General features: G+C 39.1%; 1 protein-coding gene across 1 annotated transcript in view; it reads right to left on the bottom strand.

Moving 5' to 3' along the window:
* Positions 1–8,296: 8,296 nt before the first annotated feature.
* The window catches only part of wdb (serine/threonine-protein phosphatase regulatory subunit widerborst), a 34,708-nt gene continuing 17,907 nt past the window's right edge, over positions 8,297–25,097 (bottom strand). Inside the window, exons 4-10 of the mRNA XM_071657638.1 lie at positions 24,560–24,690; positions 22,631–22,690; positions 19,496–19,709; positions 17,825–17,944; positions 17,237–17,350; positions 15,216–15,331; positions 8,297–12,021 (exon numbers count right to left, since the gene is read on the bottom strand). Coding sequence (XP_071513739.1) covers positions 11,934–12,021; positions 15,216–15,331; positions 17,237–17,350; positions 17,825–17,944; positions 19,496–19,709; positions 22,631–22,690; positions 24,560–24,690 — 843 coding nt within the window. The 3' untranslated portion in view covers positions 8,297–11,933. The remainder of the gene's footprint in view (positions 12,022–15,215; positions 15,332–17,236; positions 17,351–17,824; positions 17,945–19,495; positions 19,710–22,630; positions 22,691–24,559; positions 24,691–25,097) is intronic.

Genomic DNA, 25,097 nt, shown 5'->3' with positions numbered 1-25,097 from the left:
CCTGGTGTTCATATTTTGCCAATATTCCACTAGATACTATATCTCTGAAAAGGTGAAAAACAAAAGAATATAATGGATTAGTAAAGATTAATGACATTTTTAAAGTTTCTTAAATATATACATAATATATTACTTACTTCCAGTCTCATGGGTCCTTTCTATCCTTATGAGGCTCATGCATAACTCAGGAAGCTGGCCATGCCCACAGGTCATAAAGTACTGTGATGTGTGAGCCACCTATATGCGAAAAATGTTGGGTAATTTAGTAAGTGCCCATTGTGTTCTTTATGACAGCTGTATTGAAGGCATGAGTGGTCTTGGGATATGCTGAAACAATGTTTGTATTGTTATAGTGATGGGTGGTGTCCAGAATGTATGAAAGAAAGTGTGACTCGTGATTGTCTAGGTAGAGTGGTGTATATCTGGTGGGCTGAAGGTTAGGAATGAGATGGGAGGTTGGTTATTTAGTGTTTGTCAGGTTATTTCAGTGTGTGTGTTTTATTGTAATATTTGTTTGGGTGGAGGGATATGTAAGTAAAGCTTACTCAAGTGTGAGGTAGGGGTAAGCTTTTTTTTTTTTATATTTCTCCTTGGGAGTTGGTGGTTAGTTAGTTAGTCTTGTTCTGTTCCATAGAATATGGTGCTAAGCATGTTGGGGTGGGACTGTATGAGGATCTTTACTTCCTTGTGGTGTTGAGCGTTTGTGGTTGCTAGGCAGCCAGTGATTGTTCTGAGTGCAATTGTGTTTGGTTTGCAGTTTTGTTATATTGATTTCTGAGGGTGGACAACCAAGTAGGTGAGGTATAGTTTGAAGTGGAGCAGATGAATAGCCTGTATAGGATGCTGAGGAATTCTTTTTCTTGTTCAAATCTAGTGCCAGTTAATGTTCTAAGGGCATTTGGTTTGTGTGTTGCTTCTGTGTATTGGCAAGGGGAGTGAAAGTCATGTGTGTCATATGTGAAGCCCAGAATGGTTGTGTTTTGCTCAGTGGGAGAGGCTGTCCATTTAACATGAATGGAAGGTGCATCTGGGGTACTGAAGTGATTGAAGATTTCTATATAGATACAGACATTTTGTTCTGGGTGAGCCACTGTTTAAACTGTGCAATGTAGTGCTGCATGTTTGTTGCTATGACAGGACCTTCATGTTAAGGTTTGCCTGAGGTAATGGGACGTTATGTAAGAAGGTTACTGAGAGAGAGAAAAAGAGCTGCTCCTTGGGAATTCCAGTGTAGAGTTTAAGAGATTTTGAGATGAAACCATTGTGAGTGACTTTGGCATGTCATCTAGCTATGAATCTGGCCAACCGCTTTTGTCATTGTTGTTCAGGGTGGTGTCAAGTATTTTTTGGGTACAATGTGTCGGGACAGCATCAAATGCTTTGTTGATGTCTAATGCTAGTAACGTTGAGTTGGAAAGGGGTTGTGGCTGGTTGAATCCAACTAGGATATGTTGTACAAGCTCAGCGCGAAGTATTACAAAAAATGTTTAGATCTGAAGCCATGCTGTGTGGGTGATAGTGGGATGTTGTTTGATTTTGTTATCGATAATTTTACAATTTGGATAATGAGGATAGAAATGATATAGAGTGACAGGAGGTGGTTTAATTGGGTGGTTTAGAGGGTTTTAGGATGAGAATAAAGTTTGCAAGATTCCAGATGTCAGGGATTTTGTTGATTTGCAAGAACTCTCTCTAAATACCTGGAAGGCAAATAGGTTTTAGTGTTATATGTGAAAGTTCAACAAGCTGTTAAAGCCTGTAACAGGAGACTTTTTAAGGGTTTTATTTGTCCAGCTTGTGTAAATGGGAGTGAAAGGTAGGTCACCAGTTATTTCTGTATGAACTTTGTATAGGCTTTTTCATGACTTTCCTATTTTGGGGTGTGGTTGGTTTGTAGATGATTTTTGAGTAATGTCTCTCGAGTGTGTTTGAGTGTTCTTTGGGAGAAGGGATTTTAATGGAATGGGTCAAGATTGCTTCATGAGGGGGATGGACTGGTGATATGAGTGGATTTTCTTTAATGGGTGCATGAGTTGATTACTGTGAGTCTTATGATTCACTGTGTTGAGAAAGGATCATAGTTTTCAGTTTGTTTTTCAGAGTTGAGGTTAGTGATGGTGTTATTTAGAGTCTGCATTTGTTCTCTGATTTCTCCTACTAATGGGGATTTCTGTCTGAACTGTTTTTTTCTCATTATGAGATGTGTAAACTTGCAAGGTAGTGTCAGGAAACAGATGAAGAATGGCCCATCCACTCATATATATATATATATATATATATATATATATTTTTTTTTGCTTTGTCGCTGTCTCCCGCATTTGCGAGGTAGCGCAAGGAAACAGACGAAAGAAATGGCCCAACCCACCCCCATACACATGTATATACATACGTCCACACACGCAAATATACATACCTACACAGCTTTCCATGGTTTACCCCAGACGCTTCACATGCCTTGATTCAATCCACTGACAGCACGTCAACCCCGGTATACCACATCGCTCCAATTCACTCTATTCCTTGCCCTCCTTTCACCCTCCTGCATGTTCAGGCCCCGATCACACAAAATCTTTTTCACTCCATCTTTCCACCTCCAATTTGGTCTCCCTCTTCTCCTCGTTCCCTCCACCTCCGACACATATATCCTCTTGGTCAATCTTTCCTCACTCATTTTCTCCATGTGACCAAACCATTTCAAAACACCCTCCTCTGCTCTCTCAACCACGCTCTTTTTATTTCCACACATCTCTCTTACCCTTACGTTACTTACTCGATCAAACCACCTCACACCACACATTGTCCTCAAACATCTCATTTCCAGCACATCCATCCTCCTGTGCACAACTCTATCCATACTCCACGCCTCGCAACCATACAACATTGTTGGAACCACTATTCCTTCAAACATACCCATTTTTGCTTTCCAAGATAATGTTCTCGACTTCCACACATTCTTCAAGGCTCCCAGAATTTTCGCCCCCTCCCCCACCCTATGATCCACTTCCGCTTCCATGTTTCCAACCGCTGCCAGATCCACTCCCAGATATCTAAAACACTTCACTTCCTCCAGTTTTTCTCCATTCAAACTCACCTCCCAATTGACTTGACCCTCAACCCTACTGTACCTAATAACCTTGCTCTTATTCACATTTACTCTTAACTTTCTTCTTTCACACACTTTACCAAACTCAGTCACCAGCTTCTGCAGTTTCTCACATGAATCAGCCACCAGCGCTGTATCATCAGCGAACAACAACTGACTCACTTCCCAAGCTCTCTCATCCCCAACAGACTTCATACTTGCCCCTCTTTCCAAAACTCTTGCATTCACCTCCCTAACAACCCCATCCATAAACAAATTAAACAACCATGGAGACATCACACACCCCTGCCGCAAACCTACATTCACTGAGAACCAATCACTTTCCTCTCTTCCTACACGTACACATGCCTTACATCCTCGATAAAAACTTTTCACTGCTTCTAACAACTTGCCTCCCACACCATATATTATTAATACCTTCCACAGAGCATCTCTATCAACTCTATCATATGCCTTCTCCAGATCCATAAATGCTACATACAAATCCATTTGCTTTTCTAAGTATTTCTCACATACATTCTTCAAAGCAAACACCTGATCCACACATCCTCTACCACTTCTGAAACCACACTGCTCTTACCCAATCTGATGCTCTGTACATGCCTTCACCCTCTCAATCAATACCCTCCCATATAATTTATCAGGAATACTCAACAAACTTATACCTCTGTAATTTGAGCACTCACTCTTATCCCCTTTGCCTTTGTACAAAGGCACTATGCACGCATTCCGCCAATCCTCAGGCACCTCACCATGAGTCATACATACATTAAATAACCTATGAGTCCAAGGGGACTCAGGAATATTCTTGATCACGCACAAAATTGTGATCCTTTCCAACATATATATATATATTATTTATTTATTTTTATTTTGCTTTGTCGCTGTCTCCCGCGTTTGCGAGGTAGCGCAAGGAAACAGACAAAAGAAATGGCCCAACCCACCCCCATACACAATGTATACACACACACGTCCACACACGCAAATATACATACCTATACATCTCAATGTACACATATATATACATACACAGACACATACATATATACCCATGCACACAATTCACACTGTCTGCCCCCATTCACTCCCATCGCCACCTCGCCACACATGGAATATAAATATATATTTTATTCTATTTATATTATTATCATTATACTCTGTCGCTGTCTCCTGCGTTAGCGAGGTAGCGCAAGGAAACAGATGAAAGAATGGCCCAACCCACCCACATACACATGTATATACATACATGTCCACACATGCACATATACATACCAATACATTTCAATGTATACATATATATACATACAGACATATACATATATACACAATTGCATAATTCATACTTGCTGCCTTTATTCATTCCTGTCGCCATCCCACCACACATGAAGTGACAACCCCCTCCCCCCGAATGCGTGCAAGGTAGCACTAGGAAAAGACAACAAAGGCCGCACTCGTTCACACTCAGTCTCTAGCTGTCATGTATAATGCACCGCAACCACAGCTCCCTTTCCACATCCAGGCCCCACAAAACTTTCCATAGTTTACCTCAGATGCTTCACATGCCCTGGTTCAATCCATTAACAGCACGTCGACCCCGGTATACCACATCATTCCAATTCACTCTATTCCTTGCACGCCTTTCACCCTCCTGCATGTTCAGGACCTGATCACTCAAAATCTTTTTCACTCCATCTTTCCACCTCCAATTTGGTCTCCCACTTCTCATTCCCTCCATCTCTGACACATATATCCTCTTTGTCAATCTTTCCTCACTCATTCTCTCCATGTGACCAAACCATCTCAAAAAACCCTCTTCTGCTCTCTCAACCACACTCTTTTTATTACCACATATCTCTCTTACCCTTTCATTACTTACTCTATTTATTTTATACTTTATATATATTTTTATTATATTCATTTATTTATTATTATACTTAGTCGCTGTCTCCTGCGTCAGCAAGGTGGCACAAGGAAACAGACAAAAGAATGGCCCAACCCACCCATATACACATGTATATACATACACGTCCACACATGCACATATACATACCTATACATACGCAGATATATACATATGTACATAATTCATACTTGCTGCCCTAAGCCATTCCCATCGAGGTAGCACTAAGAAAAGACAACAAAGCTCACAGTTGTTCACACTGTCTTTAACTGTCACATATAATGCACCGAAACGACAGCTCCCTTTCCACATCCAGGCCCCACAAAACTTTCCATGGTTTACCCCAGACTCTTCACATGCCCTGGTTCAATCCACTGACAGACCGTCGACCCCGGTATACCACATCATTCCAATTCACTCTATTCCTTGCATGCCTTTCACCCTCCTGCATGTTCAGGCCCCGTTCACTCAAAATATTTTTCACTACATCCTTCCACCTCCAATTTGGTCTCCCACTTCTCATTCCCTCCACCTCTGACATATATATCCTCTTTGTCAGTCTTTTCTCACTCATTCTCTCCATGTGACCAAATCATTTCAATACACCCTCTTCTGCTCTCTCCACCACACTCTTTTTATTACCACAAATCTCTCTTACCCTTTCATATGCATGCAAGTAAAACCACAAGAAAACAGAAAATACATATCACTACATGTGTAATTTCTGCAAGCATACTTTTCACTCCATCTTTCCACTTCCTCCTTGGTGTCCTATTTTACCTTGTTCCTTCAACTTTCAACATTTAAAACCTCTAGTCATCATGCTCTCCATTCATCCAAACCATTTCAGCATGCCCTTTTCAACCATTTCAAGCATAGTCACTTACTACCACACCTCTCCTACCTTGCTCTTTCATATTTGATCAACCCTCTTCAAATACTGTTCTGACATTTAATTTCCAACACAGGTACCCTCTTATTTACATTTATGACCAAATTAATGAGATAGCACCAAAAACAGACAAAGTAAGCCTACATTTGCTCATATCAATTCCCTGGCCGTCGTGTGCAATGCATCAAAACCACAGCCTCCATCAAAAACCATGCCTCACAGATCTTTTCATGGTTTTTCCCAACCACTTCACATGCTCTTGTTCAGTCCACAGGCAGCACACTGACCCCTGTACATCATTGTTCCAAATCACTCCATCCCGTGCATGCCTTTCACCCTCCTGCATCTTCAGACCCAGATCACTCAAAATCCTTTTCACTCCATTCATCCAATTGAGTCTCCCCATTCTCTTTTTCTCTTCCACTTCTGAGACGTACATCCTCTTCATCAATTTGTCATTCATTTTTTCCTTATGTCCAAACCAAATTGGTACACCATCTTGTTTTCTCGGTTAAACTCTTCCTATTACCAACCTTTTATTACTTATTCAATTAAACCAACTCATACCATGTACTGTACTAAAACATTTCATTTCCAATACATCCATCCTCCTCTGCACAAAGAAAAGAAACAAGTTATTTGTGTGTGAATTTAAAGGGAAAACTTGGAGGAAGTAGTGTTTTAGAAACCTTAGAGTGGATACAGGAGCAAATGGAACCATGGGAGCTGGTGAGCCATAGGGTGGGGGTATGGGGGGAAAAGGTCTTGGGCAGTGAGGAATGTGGAAAGGGATGTTACTCTCTTTAAGGGTAAAGATGGTTATTTTTAATGGTGCAGTTGTCCTGTCAGTGCTATATGGATACCAAGCATGGTCCTTGATAAAAAAAAAAATTAAAAAGAGGGTGAATGTGCTGGAAATCAAATGTCTGAGGACAATATGTAGTGTCAAGAGGGTTGATCAAATAAGTGACAAGGTAAAACAGGCAAGGCAGTAAGTGAATATATGAAAATGCTAAAAAGGGTATGCTAAAATGCTTTGGATGTATGGAGAGCATAAGGGAGGGAAGGATGACTAAGAGGGTATAAATGTAAGAAGTGGAAGGCTCAAGGAAAAAGAGGAAACCAAGGAGGAGGTGGAAAGATGGAGTGAAAGATGCTTTGAAGTCTCAGGGCTGGAACATGCAGGACAGGGAAAAGCATGCAAGGAATAGAGTGAATTGTAGTAATATGTTTTAATGGAGACAATGTGCTGTCAATGAGCTGAAACAAGGCACGTGAAACTCAGGGGAAACCAGGCAAAGGTCTATGGGGTCCAGCTATGGATCAGGGGCTCTGGTTTTGGTGCATTGTACATGACAGCAACTGTGTGGATGCGAGTGAGTGAGGACATTTCTTTGTCTGTTCCTGGTGCTACCTCACTGACTTGGGATATGGTGAACATGTATCGAAAAAAAAATTTATTCAATAGACAAACATACAAATAAAATCATATTCTTTACTTGTTCCCTACAGCACACAGTTATAAGCTGTGAACCACAAGTCACAAAGAAAATGCAGACCATCAAAAAACTGCCATATTTCTTATACTCAAAAGAAAACTATGATTATTCTTTACTTCCATTACCTATACACATAGTTTACATGAAGTAAATTCAGCCTCACAGTATTAATATAGTCAGCTTAAAGGAGCAAGACAAAGAGCATGTTTCCTATGATATTTGGTATCCACACCTATACCAGCCTGGAGATTAGAGTGCTACAAATGTCAGCTCCTTTCAAAGGTACTTGGAAAACAAGTATATGATAAAAAAATTTTCTTGTTTTCGTAAGATTTGACACTCATCGTAAAATATCGTTTACTATCCACAACTTCTGGCATTTGAATTAAATCTAGAAATTATTCTTGTACACTACCACCACTTATAATGATGACTAATGTCCACAATTTTTCCCCAAATTTATTAGTTTCATAAATATCACTCTCTACAAATACAGTATTCTAATATGAGTACTCTTATAACATCCATTCCTATGAAATTCTGTCATGGTGACTCTTTGAGATAACATTACAGGTGATGAAGTTTCAGTATTGCTTTTGTTGAAGTTTATTTGCCTTTTGGTATTACTAAATGTGCATAACATACTGATGTACCACAAAGCTCCATGACACAGCTTTCATATGGCAAAGGGGTTTTCACGGCTCTCTACTTGATATTGTGAAGCCAACAGTTTAAACTGATGTTAACATGTTTTCTACATTTTCACAAACTGGATTTCACTAAAATATTTATTCCAGAAGCATTTTTCTACAATATTCTGTGAATTCCTCACAAACATCCTCAATCCAACTTTATATCACTAACACTGCACCCATATTTCTATATAGATGAAAACACCCAAGACAACTTTTAATTTCTTTATTGTCTTGCTTTACAGTATGTGAACAGAAAGTTATGAAGATTACAATAACGGTATTACTTAATTTTAACATCCCAGTCTGATTGGAGTTAAAAATGGTGAGGCGATGTTGCTGCTGCTTCTCTGACTGACGAGGCGACGGACATGTGGCTCACAACAGGCAGTACTGGGCCCTGGGAGGACACAGCCCAGAGGAACACCAACACCGCCAAGTCTCCAAGCTGGCACTTAACAGTGGCTGTGAGTCCCTAGCTGCATAATGCTACTGCATCATGTTGGCACTATCTAGTCTACATGAAATAGAAATAATAGAGCAAGTTCCATACAGAAAAAGCAGTATTAAAATATCACATCTCCACAAGTGAAAGATGCAACCCAGAGAATGCCATTGTGAAGCTGAGGCAGCAGCCTACTAGAGTCCATCTCTATCCCTCCATTACACACTTCCTACACTTCACTGTCAGCCCCTTCACCAAAATCTTAAGTCTTTATTTCAATATTTTTTAGCCACTCCATAATGGGCAGAATTAGCACTGACACCTCCTCTGTTAACAGGCAACTACATAAATGTAACCCATTTGATCAACGGATTACTTTTTTGGTTTCATGATATGTGCTCCAACCATATACTGGTCACCTGAAAGCTTCAGCCAAACTTTTCACACCCTTTTAAGATTTAATCCACATATATACACACATGGGACAGCCCAATAAATTTTACTCCACCACCACCACCTTCATGAACCTTTATTAATGATACCCCCAGGATAAGATCCATCAGCACTGGCCTGCCCACCAGAAAAAGAAGGAAGTATCACTGCTCCAGCAGCCAGAAGTGATGAGACTCCAGTGGAAGCTATAAAAATCCTCCTATAAGCACAAGTTAATGTCATTATTACTTCTGCTTCATCATAAATTAAATTAGCAAGGGCTTAAATCACAGTGCAGCTTAGCTTAAAAAAAAATACAATCAATAACAATAGGGGAAAAAAATGAAGTTTAGATCAGGTCTGATCTGGACCCTGAGCAGGCTGCCACACCCACACCCTACTCTGCTTCAGGTGTATGTACATGTACAGTTAAATTTACAAACATACAAGGCAGAAGTAAAGCATGTGGCACAGACTAAGTCTACATCATGTGTGACATACATACAGTGTTCACACATCTCAAGTCAGATGTGTCAGATTTTCTCAACAATCTCATCACATGCCTAGCATAGACTTATCATCAGTATTACACTTCAAGGTGGTCTGTACAATGTATACAAGCTTAACTGAAAATAGATTGGTTGATTTGTGCAGGTGCCTTGATGCCCATCAAGAACATGGAAGGGGCAGGTGAACACCACCTGGTTCCTGGGGGTTCCAGCTGGTCTACATTCTTATGGCAACCTCTCAGTCACTTGTGTACTCCGTTAGAAGTGGTTTGCTCACTATAAGGTCTTCCAGGTTATGTTGCCTCACACCTTACATGATAGGTTCAACTCAAGTATAGTATCACTCACAGAGGTGACCAAAATGATGAATAATGGATTTCATGAATGTATAAGGCCAGTAGGTCCCATATCACAAGCCTTGGGGTAATTAAAACTTGATAGTGCACCCTAACAATCTTCCAAGTTGGCAAATTATGTCCACAAACTGAAATGTCAAAATCAAGTTTATCAACACTATGATTACCTGGGGTGAAGGCGGCAAGTGTGAAATTTCTTGATATTGAGAATTAAAATGGGTTGTGTATAGGAATCCCAGAGAATGCTGCCACCATAATAGTGCAGAGGTGACCAACATCATCAACACTGTCCCTCACGAAGATAGCAGTAGTAGAGTGGCTGTATAATGTGACAGGGCTCCCTGGATGATGGCATTATCTTTAATGATGTATGTCTGCAACTTGTTAACAACAGGTAACTGAAGCTAAGGTCTCTTTGGTTGGTAAAGGTGAACACTTCAAGGATCGCATTTTATTAGGATGATCTTGTTTAGAAGAGATGGAAGTACAGCAGAGTCCAGTTGGTCATGCACTACAGCTCAAAACTGATAATGACTTGCCAGACAAATATGTATACTCTTAGATACCATGGGGGCAGTGCACACAGTGGTTCCTTGGTTTGATTATTTTTTCTTATTCACTCTGGCCGGCAACTGTACAATGCACCACCTGCACAGCATACTGGCCCTTTTAATTAGGGTCACCATCAGTTCATATATCACACTACCTGCACTGTTTTTAACACTTGGTATGGATTCTTTCATTTTGGTCAGTCAGACTTCTTATTGAGCCTCTACACACCCCTTCCACTAAACACTGGTTCTGGTTGCATAAATTAATAATGAGAGCACACAAACTCCCAATCTGAGGAAAAAATGCACTTCCTAAAAAATGGGGGAGAGGATATACCCAGCAGAGGGAACACTGACAGTGATGGTAGGCAGCCTACTGATGGCTGCCTGGTCCACTGACCAGTGGGGCCAGTGCTGCCCAACCAGCTGATCAGCTAGCAACACAGGGCACAACAGGAAGCAAGTGAAATCATCCACATAAACTAGACTACAAAACAGTGAGGCCTCATTGCCCCAAGTCCACACATATGGGGATGACTAGACATTGCCAAATCAAGACCAAGTCCTGTTTCTTTTTGTTCATTTTCCCAGTGACTATGTGGGCCACAACACAATGGCTATTAATAGTATCAAGAACTGGTGCACACAGACTCTCAACCTATATACAATCATGAGAGGAAAGGATGACTACCTTCACAGACAGAGGAGACATATGTGGTTTGCATGAATCAAACTTGGGCAATGACATATACTATCTCCTAACTAATGCAAAGTAAACTACAATCACAAATTTACTTTTGTGACCTGAACAACCTGCTGATCAGTTCATTATTAAAAGCCCTCTCCAAAACACAACAATTGGCCTACCAATAACAGCAGATTAAAAAAGTCCATTAAAATAAATCATAACCCAGAATTAGGCCCAATACCTATGCATAAAATCATAAACAATTCAATTTGAATAAAATCCTAGTGAGGAACTGGTGAGCATATCACAGCCCCCATGGGGAGCAGCAAGCTGGTCCATGTCTCCAGGGACGTTTACATGCCACTCTTGTTAGAACCTTCTTCCAGGCCAGACAGCACCTTATCACACCACCTTCTCCTCTCACAGTCTCTCCTATGGAGTTATTACAAGGTTATCAATTCATGTGGGCTACCATATAGTAAATATTACATACAGAATAGACATACAGCCTACAATTCTATCCTTGCGACACTTCCCCCATGGATGTTACCTGGGAACAGGTAGCTGTGCCCTTAAGGTTACCCAGGGCACCAACACTTTCAGTAGCTTACAAATAGGTCTCTAAAACAATATGACTCAGAAAATTTGCACGGCTATGCTTATGGCTTCATTTTAATGACCAGAATACATTTAAATCTAAATTATATTCTGTCCTTCATGCATGTGGGCTTGCTGATGGTTGTCCTAAGGGCCCAGCCTCAGGCCCACACGACACCAGGGAGGGTGAAGGACTGCCGCCCCGGACCATTATGACGGCACATCACGGGCGAACCTCCATGAGTCTGCACTACACATTTCATGTGTCCTCACTGTTGCTGTTGCTGCTGATGATTCAATTCTAATGCTTGAAGTTTCTTCCATAATTCATCTCGCTCACGTTCACGTTTTTTCTCTCTGTAAAAGACCAGTAAGATCTTTTGGGGAAAAGATGCTCCTACTAGATATGAAGGTACATTTCAACCAGTTCTAATAAATATTAGCACTAACTGAAATGCAACACTTCTTACTGAGTTCAAAATGCTTATTCAAACTGTAAATGTAACTATAATCATGATTCCTTTTTTTCATTCTTGATCACAGTTTCCCATGTCAGTGAGGTGGCTCCAGGAACAGATGAAGAAAGTCAACATCAGCTCACATACATTCTCTAGCTGTCTTGTGTAATGCAATACAGCCACAGCTCCCTATTGGAAACCAGGCCCTAGATGCCTTTCCATGCTTTACCATGGATGCTTCATATGCTCTAGTTCAGTCCACTGACAGCACATCAATCCCTGTATACCACACCATTCTAATTCACTCTATCTCTTGCATGCCTTTCACCCTCCTGCATGTTCAGGCCTCAATTGCTCAAAATCTTTTTCACTCCATCCTTCCATCTCCATTTGGTCTCCCTGTTCTTGTCCCCTCCACTTCTGACACATATATTCTTCTTTATTAACCTTTCCAAACTTATTCTCTCCCTGTATTCAAACCATTTCAGCACACTCTCTGCAGTTCTCTCAACCACAATCTTTATTACCACACCTCTCTCTTCCCCTTCATTACTTACTTGTATTACTTGTACTGGCTGTATGATATGACCCTAACATGTATATGCACTTGATCTTTACTAATCTGTCACAGGCTAATCTGAGTACATGCCAGTCCAGTGTATCTCTGAAGCCCAAAAACAGAGCCTTAGATTTGTCAGAACAGGATGGCTAGTATGTGTCTATCTCTTTCTTTAAAACTTGAAAATATAAAAAACAGATCTATATCAAACTGACTGGAAACATGAAATGGGCATTTGCCTCCCTTTACTCCTCAGTAGGAGAAAAATATTATCGAAAAACATGTTGAATTTCCACAGAATGGATTCTACTGGTAATGTAAGATGCTCCATGCTAATTATGATTGTAAATGTCTGAGGGTGTTGCAGCAAAGCTTTTTTTAAAATAAACACCCATTATAAAACTACTAAATCCAAGTATGAATTTGAGCAGGAAAATGTCAGGGCCCAAATCATATAGGAGGAAACAATGCTCCATGCAATGTATAACTTTAAGTGATTCAGTGGATCAAAACAATCATTTTTATTTTACCAACAAGACCCAAGTAAAAACATAATTCTCAAGCAAACTTGACCTGAGAAAATTCCTTTGAATAACAGTGATCCAGCATATCAACTGGCTATGTGGTTCAAGGGAATAGTTAATGATGCATCTTTCACAGCCCTATTTGCAACCAAATGCTCCCTCAGGCCATAAGCAAGTACTGTACTCCATTAGTAAAATTAAGATGGTTTTAACCCCTTGCAGACTTGCTCTACTGATTTTCTCAATGTCACATGAGATTGAAATTTTTGGGGTTTTCAAAATGGAGAATAAATTTCTTCAGATAGAATCAAAAGCCATAAGTTAAAACTAAAGAAAAATACGTAAACATTTCTCACTCACCATATCATCCAAATACGAGGTGTCAAAGCTACTAGCGGTTAGCATAATCTCACCAACATTAACCAAGCCAGGCAAGAAAGTGAAGTAAACAACTGCCAGACAGTGCCATGCAGTTGTCAGGAATGTTTTCGTGTAAACATATCAAAAGTATTTTTAGAAAGAAAGAATACTTACCTACCTACCAGTACCTATAACAAGATTTAGCTACATGTAATAGTTTAAAATACTGTTCTTTAAGCCTTCTATTTGTACTAGGGATATATGATAATCATCTCTCTCTCTCTAACATTATAGGCTGTAAAGCTCCAGCTCTTTTCATTTTTCATGGAGGATCATGGACTCCAATGACTTTAGTTATTAAATGTTCCTATATTCTCTTTAACTTATATATTTCATATCTACATTACTGGCAATAATACAATACAGCAGTATTCAACTCCACTCCTTTTAAATACAATGAATATTCTATTTGTTAAATTTCTGCCTCTAATTGCAATTGTTCTTAACATAATCCAAGTCATCAATTTGATTGAAAGCATTGTCCCTTTCTTTTTCATTTTTCTCTTGGTGACTCCAGTTGCAGACAAAAGTCCACATTAAGGAGGGGGCAACTGAAGTTATGGAGAGGTTAATGAAAGGGAAAAAGAAGATGAATGAAAGTTTTTATGAATTTTGGAGGAAGTGAAAAACTGTCTGTTAAAATGTGCATGGTCATAGTTGCTGGGAAAGACATTAGAAGGTAGAGTTCTAAAGCTTCAAGGAATAAGGAAAGAAACAGTTATCAAAAAGGCCCATCCTTGAGTTGCCAATAGCCCCACTGCTGAGTACTGCATGGTCTAGCTACTGGTGGAGGCACACTAGAAACTACCTCTCAGGAGCAAAAACCAAGGTAATAACTACAAAAGATCAGGTTAACCCTATCTCTTTTCTCTTCCAAGGTGGGTAAATCTCAAGCCTCTAGTCTTTCTCTGTAACTCAGCTCACTGAATTCTGGTACCACTTTTGTTGCCTCCCCCTCTGTACTTTCTGTATTAGTTTTTTGTGCTCCTTTAGGAGTGGTGGCCAAACTTCTGAAGCATATTCTGGTTTTGGCTTATGTGCATTATGAACAGTCTGTTAAATATTTCCTTGTCTATATACTTGGAGGGTATTCTTACATTTGCCAGCAGACATATGTCTAACTATTCTCTACTATGGAACTCTGGTGACAGGTTAGGGATGATGTTGACCCTTATGTCCCTCACACATACAGATTTTTGAAACTTATTTCATATCAAATAATGACCATATTGAGGCTGTCTTTCATTTTGTCCCCTCCTCATTACTTTACAAATGCACAGGCCAACTTTCATTAACCGTATATGAAACCAACACTGGAGTCAGTTTAGGTCCACTTGTAAGGTGATTCAATCATTCTTGCCTTTGATTTCCCTCATAACCTTTGAATAAGATCCAAACCGATTCAAATTCAGGTAAGATTCCATTTACTACTAGGAGAGTTAAAAAAAGGTTATGGAACATAAAGCAACTCTGTAAGAGTCCACATACTACCAAGAGGGTTAAAAAAAGGTTATGGAACATAAAGCAACTCTGAAGCAGTATGTCAATGAAGCACTGAAGCAAAAACAAAGAATGTGCTGATAATCAAACCTTTGCCTCTCTGACTTATAAGAAGCTGTAAGTTCATCAAACAGCTTGCTGTTCATTTCCATAAAGGTTTTGAGCACATTGTAGACTAACGCAACAATTGTCTGATTCCAGTGTTCCTGAAAAAAGAAAGTATGTTTGAATATAAAATCAATGAGACATTTACAACAGGGAAGGAGCAGCTATATATATAAAAAAAGGGTTAACACTCATTAAATAAAAGCATCTAAAAGTACAAGTTCTTCAAACAACTTCTTGCTTCACATAAGTCTATCCTTTTCCTGCTATTGACTGTGATGCAACCTTGAAGCTAAAAGAGCCACTAGAGAAGGGGTCCTGGGGTTAAAACGAAAATATATCAATAATAATAATTCTCATCTATAGATGAGAATGTACTGGAAATATAATTCACGAGGACAATACATGGTGTGAAGTGGTCTGATCCAGTAAATAATAGGAGGACACAAGAGAAGTGTGGTAATAAGAAAAGAGAGTTGAAAAGGTTGGGCTGATTTGGTTTGGTCATATGGAGAGAATGAGAGAGGACAGGTTGACAAACAGTATATATGTAACATGAGTGGAGGGGACAAGGAGAAGGGAGACCAAACTGGAGATGCAAGGATGCAGCAAAAAATATTTTGAATGCTTGGGGCATAAACATGCAAGAGGGTGAAATGGGTGCACAGAACAGACTAAATTGGTGCAATGTGGTATACAGGGGATGACATGCTGTCTGTGGGCTAAACCAGGGTATAAGAAGCAGCTAGAAGAAACCACAGAAAGGTCTGTGGGGCCTGGTTGTTGCTCAAAGGCTACCATTTCAGTACAATACACTTAACAGACAGAGAATGGATGTGTGTGAATGAGGCCTTTCCTTTGTCTGTTCCTGGCACTACCTCACTAACAGCAAACAAATATGAAAGACACAGAAAATGTAGGCACACCACATCTATCCCATCACTCCTAAACTCAGCACCTATGATACTCCACAACTACACATTCACATCTTTCTTTCATACTTGTTTGCTGCTTCCCATGTCAGTGAGGCAGTGCCAAAAACCGACGAAGGCTGCATCCACTCAACATCCATTCTCTAGCTGTCATGTGCAATGAAAGGAAACCATACCTCCCTATCAACAACCAGGCTCTACAGACTTTTCCATGGTTTACCCCACATGCTTCACATACCCTATTTCAAAACACTGACAGCACATCGACCCCTGTATACCCCATCATTTCATCTCACTCTACCCAGTGCATGCCTTTCACCCTCGTGCATGTTCAGGCCAGTCACTCAAAATTTTTTTCACTCCATCCTTTCATCTCCAATTTTGTCTCCCCATTCTCCTTGTTCCCTCCACTTCTGATGTATATATCCTCTTTCTCAACATTTCCTTCCTCATTCTCTCCATGTGTCCAAACTATTTCAGCACATCCTCTTCAGCTCTCAACCCCACACCTCTCTCCTACCCTTTCATTAATCACACCATCTCACACCACATTTTTTCCTTAAATATTTAATTTCCAACAAACCCACCCTCCTCTGCACAGTCTTATCTACAGCCCATGCCTCACACCCATATCCTCATAAATTTTCATCGAAACTAAAGACACAAACAAATATGTATGTAATTTAGTCTCAAACCAATAAATACATGGTCTATTATAATTTACTGTCTCTATTGACAGACATCTTTTCTTTCTTTCATACTATTCGCCATTTCCCGCGTTAGCAAGGTAGCGTTAAGAACAGAGGACTGGGTCTTTGAGGGAATATCTTCACCTGGCCCCCTTCTCTGTTCCTTTTTTTTGAAAAAAAAAAAAAAAAAAAAAAAAAAAAAAAAACGAGTGGGGAGGATTTCCAGCCATCCGCACCCTCCCCTTTTAGTCGCCTTCTTCAACACACAGGAATACATGGGAAGTATTCAGGAATACATGGGAAGTATTCATTCTCCCCTATCCCCAGGGATTGACAGACATACGAAGTGAAAATATCTTGATAAGTCTATATAAAAGGACCTTACCTTGCTAATTCTGTAAAGTGCTGGAAACATTATGGGCAGGATCACATTAGAGTTTTCTTCTATTAGGCTCATTATGTACTCGTTGTTCCAGAAGTAAAGTGCCCTTTCAGCAACCTTAAAAAAAAAAAAAAAAAACAATTACCACTGCATATTCTAAAAGCACTTCAACTAAATACTACTGCTCATAATGATATCATCTCTTTTCATATAATCCCCACACATAAAATAATGTAGTAATAAACTATACAATGTTAGCATTTGTCATTCCTACTTCTAATTTGAAAAGATTATGTTAAGACTGAAATATAACCTAACACTAATCAATGTACATATCTGGTTTCATTGGTATGGTGATGAGTAAATTTTGGGTAGAAACAGGCATTTGCTAGCCCAGGCCCATGGTTCCTTAACATACTTCACTAACTTCTGTGCATGACTGAGAGGGTACTAAGAAATATATTCCTAAAGTTAGGCAAAACTTCAGGTTTCAAGTTCTGATTACTGAGGCAACAATCTACATATTACTAATTAATTAGGAAACATTCTAAAGCGATTCTAGATATATGTCTCATATTCTTCATCACATACCTGGAAGTGAGGACTGGAAACACACTTTGATATCTGCTTAAACAGGGGCTCTTGTATTTTGACAAATTGTGATGGTTCTATCACATCAAGAATTTCTTCAATCTCACCTAAAAACATAACCTGAAATAGAATAAAAACAAATCATTGTAAAACCTCTCTCTTTTTTTTTTTTTCCAAAGGAAGGAACAGAGAAGGGGGCCGGGTGAGGATGTTTCCTCAGAGGCCCAGTCCTCTGTTCTAAACACTACCTCACTGAGGCGGGAAATGGCAAATAGTATGAAAGAAAGTATATATGTACATATACAAACACACACATACTTTTTTTCATACTTTATCACTGTTTCCCTTGTCAGAGAGGTAGCACCAAGAAACAGACAAAGAAATATACATCCACTCTTTTCTTTTCTTTTCTTTCATACTATTCGCCATTTCCCGCGTCAGTGAGGTAGCGTTAAGAACAGAGGACTGGGCCTCTGAGAAAACATCCTCATCCAGCCCCCTTCTCTGTTCCTTCCTTTGGGAAAAAAAAAAATAGAAAAAAAAAAAAAACAGAGGACTGGGCCTTTTTTGGAATATCCTCACCTGGCCCCCTCTGTTCCTTCTTTTTTTGGGAAAAAAATATATATATATATATATATATATATATATATATATATATATATATATATATATATATATATATCTTTTCTTTCTTTTCTTTTAAACTATTAGCCATTTCCCGCGTTAGCGAGGTAGCGTTAAGAACAGAGGACTGGGCCTTTTTTGGAATATCCTCACATATATATATATATATAAATATAAATATATGTATTCCCTGGGGATAGGGGAGAAAGAATACTTCCCACGTGTTCCCTGCGTGTCGTAGAAGGCGACTAAAAGGGAAGGGAGCGGGGGGGCTGGAAATCCTCCCCTCTCGTTTTTTTTTTTTTTTTTCTTTTCCAAAAGAAGGAACAGAGAAGAGGGCCAGGTGAGGATATTCCCTCAAAGGCCCAGTCCTCTGTTCTTAACGCTACCTCGCTATCACGGGAAATAGCGAATAGTATGAAAAAAAAAATAAAAAATAAATATATGTGTGTATATGAGTGGATGGGTCTTCCTTCATATGTTTCCTGGCATTACGTCGCTGACATACCCACTTTTGCCCTTCCCAATAACCTTCTTTCCAAACATTCTTCAGAGATCCCAGAACTTTGCCCCACTCCCCACCCTATGATTCTCTTCAGCTTCCACGGTGAATCCCCACTAACTCGTCCCTTAACCCTGCTGAACCTAATAACCTTGCTTTTACTCACATTTAATTCAACTTTCTCCTTTCACATGCTCTTCCAAGCCCAGTCACCAACTTCTGCAGTTTCTTACTCGAATCAGCTACCAGTGCTGTACTGTCCGCAAACAACAACTGACTGACTTCCAAGGCCCTCTCATCCCCTCAGACTGCATACTCGCACCCACTCCACGACTCTTGCACTAAACTCTCTCACATCCCCATCCATAAACATATTAAACTATGGTGACAACAAATACCCGGCCTCAGATAACTGTCACTTGAAACCATTCACTCTCCTCTCTTACTACTCATACACACACCTTACACTCTTGATAAAAACCTCTCACTGCTTCTCGTAGCTTACCCATCTATTTACTTATCTTAGTGAGCTTTAGCTAACTTACCTCTTTCTGACTACAAGTTTTGGGCCAGAATTTTAGAAGTCCCTTTATAACTGGCTCAGTGAGTGTTGGGTCCTTCTCCAGGAACTGCACCACACAGTAAGCCAGCTGTGCATGGTATAAACTCAAGCACTTCACTTTGTGCAGTGGGATCAGCACCTTGATCAAAAACTGCTTATGCTCTGCCTTCAGTGGAAGAGCAAACCCATTGATTATACTGAAATAACAAATGAAGATAATCAATAGCTTAAATCCTGACAAAGTTTACATTAATTCAATCTTAAAAGTTTCTATGCACATTTAAATCTTTAGGTTTTCAGTTCCATACTTTTTCGTACTGAATCAATATCTATGTCGCCTACTACCAAGAACATAAATACTCACTAGAACTTCCACACGATATAGTTTTAGGACATACATGAATTATAAAGTCACCTTTCTAACACTTGTAATCCTCCCTCTTTCCCTTCATCTTATCTCTGGTTAGGGTTAAAACAGAAGGTGGGCCATCAAAAGACTGGGGCCTGTGACAGACTATGGTATTTGGTATTCCTTTGTATTTATTCCTACTCTAATTCCTTACATACATTATTAATGAAGACTGTCCAAAGATATATCAATAGCCATAATATATAGTTTTTTAGTCTCTATCATAGTTCCCAATTTCCCAACTAAGTAAGGTTGCATCAAGAACTGATGACTGAGAGCTGGAAGAAAATCACTTGACCGTATCCTTCCTCAGTTCCTTTTGTGGATGGTAATGTGTGAGAATTTCTAGCCATCCACTCCCACCTCTCTTTGTTGCCTTCTACAATATGCCCTGTCTCGAACTTTTTTGTCATATAGATTTTTAAACTCTTGTACTCTGACAGCATTTGCAACTTCATTATTTGTTCTATTCATTCTGATACTGTTCTGATATCTGGCATCTTTGTCAACTTTATTCTTCTTCAGTCTCTTGTGACCCTTAGCTGCTCTACCTTTGCATCTTTCAAAGACAGAGCAAGCAAGGGTCATGTCAGGAGGCTGAGAAGGGAACTTTTTCTAAGGATGTAAAAGAAGTACTCTCACACAGCCAGAATGCTGGATGAATGGAATAAGCAAGGTGAAGAAATTGAGAAAGCTAATGAGGTACAAAGTTTTAAGGGTTGTCTGAAGATGGAGCTCAAGACCTGGGTTCCAGCTACTGTGGAACTACAAACACCATGCAAATGAGGAAGAAAAGGTGGTTCCACACACACAAACAGAGCAAATGGAGGTCAGGCATAAATACATACATACAGGGTGTGGACAGGATGAGACACAGTGGAAAAAAGAATGCCCTGGCAAGACTATTACCTAGCAGGAAATAAGCTACAGGAATCTGAACATGAAAGAGGCTAAGAGAATTTACAGATATTTCTCTTTACTCATATGTTTGCTTTTTTATTACCTATCCACCTATATCTCTGAATGCCCTTTCCTTCCTGGAACTCCCATCAAGGGGGCTGGCCATGGCAAAAAAAGACCACTCATTCCTGTCCTGACACGCCTCCCTTGCATACACTATTCTATGCATTCTAACACCATTTCTCTCTATTTTCTAATGTCACAGGTGGTCTTTCTCTCACATCAACCCCTTTAATATACTGTCATACACTCTCCTAATAAACTCACCATCTTGCATTCTTCCCACATGCCCAAGCCACCTCAAAGTATTATGCTTCACCCACTCTCCTGTTCCACAATTCATTCCTTCTGCATTCTCTGCCATACCACATCTCTCATTCACCCCTTCATTTCTTTCTTCACACCAAATGCTCCTCTCAAATAGCATATATCCACAGCCTGAAATCTTGACCTCTGTGACTCATTCCATGACCATATTTTGGCTGCATATATCAGGGTTGGGAAGACTATGCTGTCCCTTAATCCTTTCTTCACTCCCATACTTACACCTCTATTATTTATCTATATATCAAACTTGATTGCTGTTTCTCATGCTAGCAAGATAGCGCCAGGAAACAGATGAAGGAAGACCCATCCACTCATATATACATACACATGCATAAACACATCAACATATACATATATACATACAACATACATGTATATGTATGTATATGTATATATACGTTGAAATGTATAGGTATATATATGTGAGTGTGTGGGTGTTTATGTATATACATATGTATGTGGGTGGGTCGAGCCATTCTTTCGCATGTTTCCTTGCGCTACCACGCTAACCCGGGAGACAGTGACTAAGTATAATGAAATACGTAATAAGTATAATATGTAAGCAATACATATAATAGCAGTGCACTTTCAGTATACAGTGTAAAATAATGTCTAGAAAGAAAACAACATCGTTCATGTGCTCAGTACATGCAGTGTGAACCCACACCTGGAAAAAACCATGATCATCGTTCACCTAACTGACATTAGAAGAGTCCACGCCATACAAGACTGATATACAGGAATGTAACACTTTTTGTTATGTTCTTTAATAATGTATAATACATATTATTTTTGTAATAGGAGCATAATTTCAGCATTATGGTGCAGCAAGTCATGAACTTTTAAAATCTATAACCAGAGGTAGATATTTTCCCACTTGCTGAATGCTATAGGTGAACCAAATAAGCCAGCAAATTATGAATTCTACAAGAGTTATAACATTCATCATACTGCCAATGTTTCACCTATGAGATGTAGAAGGCAACTAAAAGGGGTGGTAGCAGGGAGCTGGAGATCCTCCCCTCCTGCATTTCTTTCCAAAAGCAGAAAGAAAAGAGAAAGTCAACTGAGTATATTTTTCGTCCATCACATTATACAAAAGTCATCACTGGATGAAAAATTCTCACAAATACATGTCAACAAATACATGAAAACACAAGCACACATTTAACTTCATTGTCATCCTAGTTTTCATTTACTAAAGCAAATGGGCCATCAACCAAACAGCAAGAGCAAATGGGTATGTTGAAAACAAAAAGTTCTACATTATGAATTATAACATTTTCTTTACATAGTGTGTACATTCATGTGCAAACAATAAGATGTATAATCAAAATCAATCATGAACAGGATTAATTCAGTCTGACATAAAATCTACGACAAACATAAAAATTCTCATAATACTCATGGTAACATACATACCTTCCCAAAATTTCTAGAAGTTCTCCTACACCATTGAAGTGTTCCGTTTCATATACAAACCTAGAACAAAGATTACAGTAATTACAATGCTGTCAACATGAAAGCAAACAAACTCTTACATAACTCTAGGTGGCAAGGAAATATTGATTATATCACATATAAACTTTCTCAGATCTAATCTAAAATTTTGTACAAGCAATTCTAATGTACAGCTACTGTTGGCATGTAAAATGCATACAAGCTGTTACAAATGAAATATAATTTTCACAACAAATGGAAACACCTCACACCCTTTCATTTTCTCTTACAATTATGAATAAAAACTAGGAATATATAACATGTTGAATAATCAGTCATGAGACTCATACTGAAATAGATTAAAAAATGTCACAGAAAAGCTATGAATATACACAATACACTATATAAAAGTGTTTTAAAGAATGAAAAACTCTACGAAGAAATGCCCTAAAAGATAAGAGAAAATCTTTATAATCTGCATAGGTTATGAGCCTTTAACCACCACACATTTTGATAAAGGATAATCCCTCCCATCCTTCACTAATCAAAAAACAGCTGCAGCAGCAATAGCTCAAGTTTGAAATTTTCCCCTCCAATCAGCAATTACAACCCAGCAATAATGTCATCATCCCACTAGCCATCAGGATACACTCAGATGACCACCCAATAATTCTTTGAAACAAGGATGTCACCCCAGCAGTAACTTAACAGCAAATACACGAAAGGTTTTTCTGCAGAGAGAGGAAAGTTGGGAAGGAAACAAAAATTAAGAAGTCTGCGAAGAATTCCATCATACGGAAAAATATTCTTAAACTTCAAAACACTTTTCTCTCCTGGGTCAGTTTGTCTCGTGAGATATGACAGCATAACATGGAGGCAATGGGAGTTTGAAGAAAAGCTTAAACAAGAGAAATAATGACCACAAATATACCCAAAGGTTATCCTGTGGAATCTTATTGATGTTTCACCTTACATGTGGTAAGCCCAGTTCCTACAAAGCTGAAACTTGGCATCTAGATCAAGGTACAGTTGACAAAGTGTTGAACACTATCAGAGACCTTTGAAAACTTCCCTAGGGAAAAGCTGTATGTGAATAAAAGTAAGGTCAGTAAGTTGAGTGGAGAAGAATCATATGGTTAAGGATAATATCTGGTGTGAGGATGATTTACCAAATAAGAAATGACAGGGTAGGAGAGAACTGTGCTGGTAAGAGAAGTTTGTTTGAGATAGCTGAAGAGGATGTGCTGAAATGGACTAAACATGTGGAGAGAATGATTAAGAGAATAAACATGTCAAAAGTGGAAGGAAAAACAAAAAGGGGGGTGGAAGTGAGAGGGCAAAACACACAAAACTGTGGAAAGTATTCATGGGTTAGAGTGAATAGGAGAAAAGTAGTATGCAGGGGGATACATGCTGTCAGTGGGCTGAACCATGATATATAAAGCAGTCACAGGTACCAAGGAAAGGTCTGTGTGTCGTGGATAAGGGGGTCGAGATTTTGTGAATAACACGACAGATAGAGTGGATCTCAGTAAATAGGGTAATTCTCTATCTGTTCCTGATACGACCTCACTTTTGTGGGAAACTACAAACATGTAAGAAAAATTATCATTACAGTATATATACCACATACCTTAATCAGAAGAAAGTAAAATTTGCTGTTCTTACGAATAAGGCTTTTAACTGTTGCAACCATAAGAGCATACCAGTCAAGCATAAACATGAATGTGGTCATCATTTCTACATTCAAAACATAGGCCTTAACATCATAAACACAGCTTATTGCTCGAAGTTTTACAATTCTCAAACTTCAGAAATCAAACAAATAGTCAAGCAGGTTGTTCTGTTAGCATATGTCAGCATGCATAAACACATACAATGTTAATATCTGTTACATAAACTTCAACTTACCTAAGGAAAATATTATTTATTTGTTTTCTGATGAATGCTCTAAGACCCAAAAACTTTCCATATATCCTATGTAGAACAGTCTTAAGGAAATCACGCTCCCGAGGGTCCTCACTATCAAATAGTTCCAAAAGCTGAAAGAAAAAATGCATCTTATTTGTTTCTCTATAATTACCACAAAACCATCTTCTAAGAAAAAGTCCTGCTGATACACAGGACCTCTTTCTAGAGGCTTTTGCAGTCCAAGGCTGCACTACTTCCAGCAACAAGAAAATAGGAACTCCTTTGGAGTGAGAAGTTCTTTGATGAGGCAATACTTCCAAAGGTAGAGCCTCATCAAAGGTGTTGGGGGAGTCCATTAACACCAAATAATGTACATTTATGATTTTTTAATTTAAAAGACATTCAGGTACAACACCTAGGAAGATGTCTTTTCTTTCTGCCTCACTGCTGGCATTCCAACTCTCATTTGCCCTCTTTTTGAACCTCTACACTTCTCTCTTTCTTTTATACTCCTCTCAATCATTTGCACTCATTCCCT

Source organism: Panulirus ornatus, chromosome 65 (assembly GCF_036320965.1).
Source record: "Panulirus ornatus isolate Po-2019 chromosome 65, ASM3632096v1, whole genome shotgun sequence".
NCBI lineage: Eukaryota > Metazoa > Arthropoda > Malacostraca > Decapoda > Palinuridae > Panulirus > Panulirus ornatus.
This window is presented reverse-complemented; position numbering and strand designations above follow the sequence as displayed.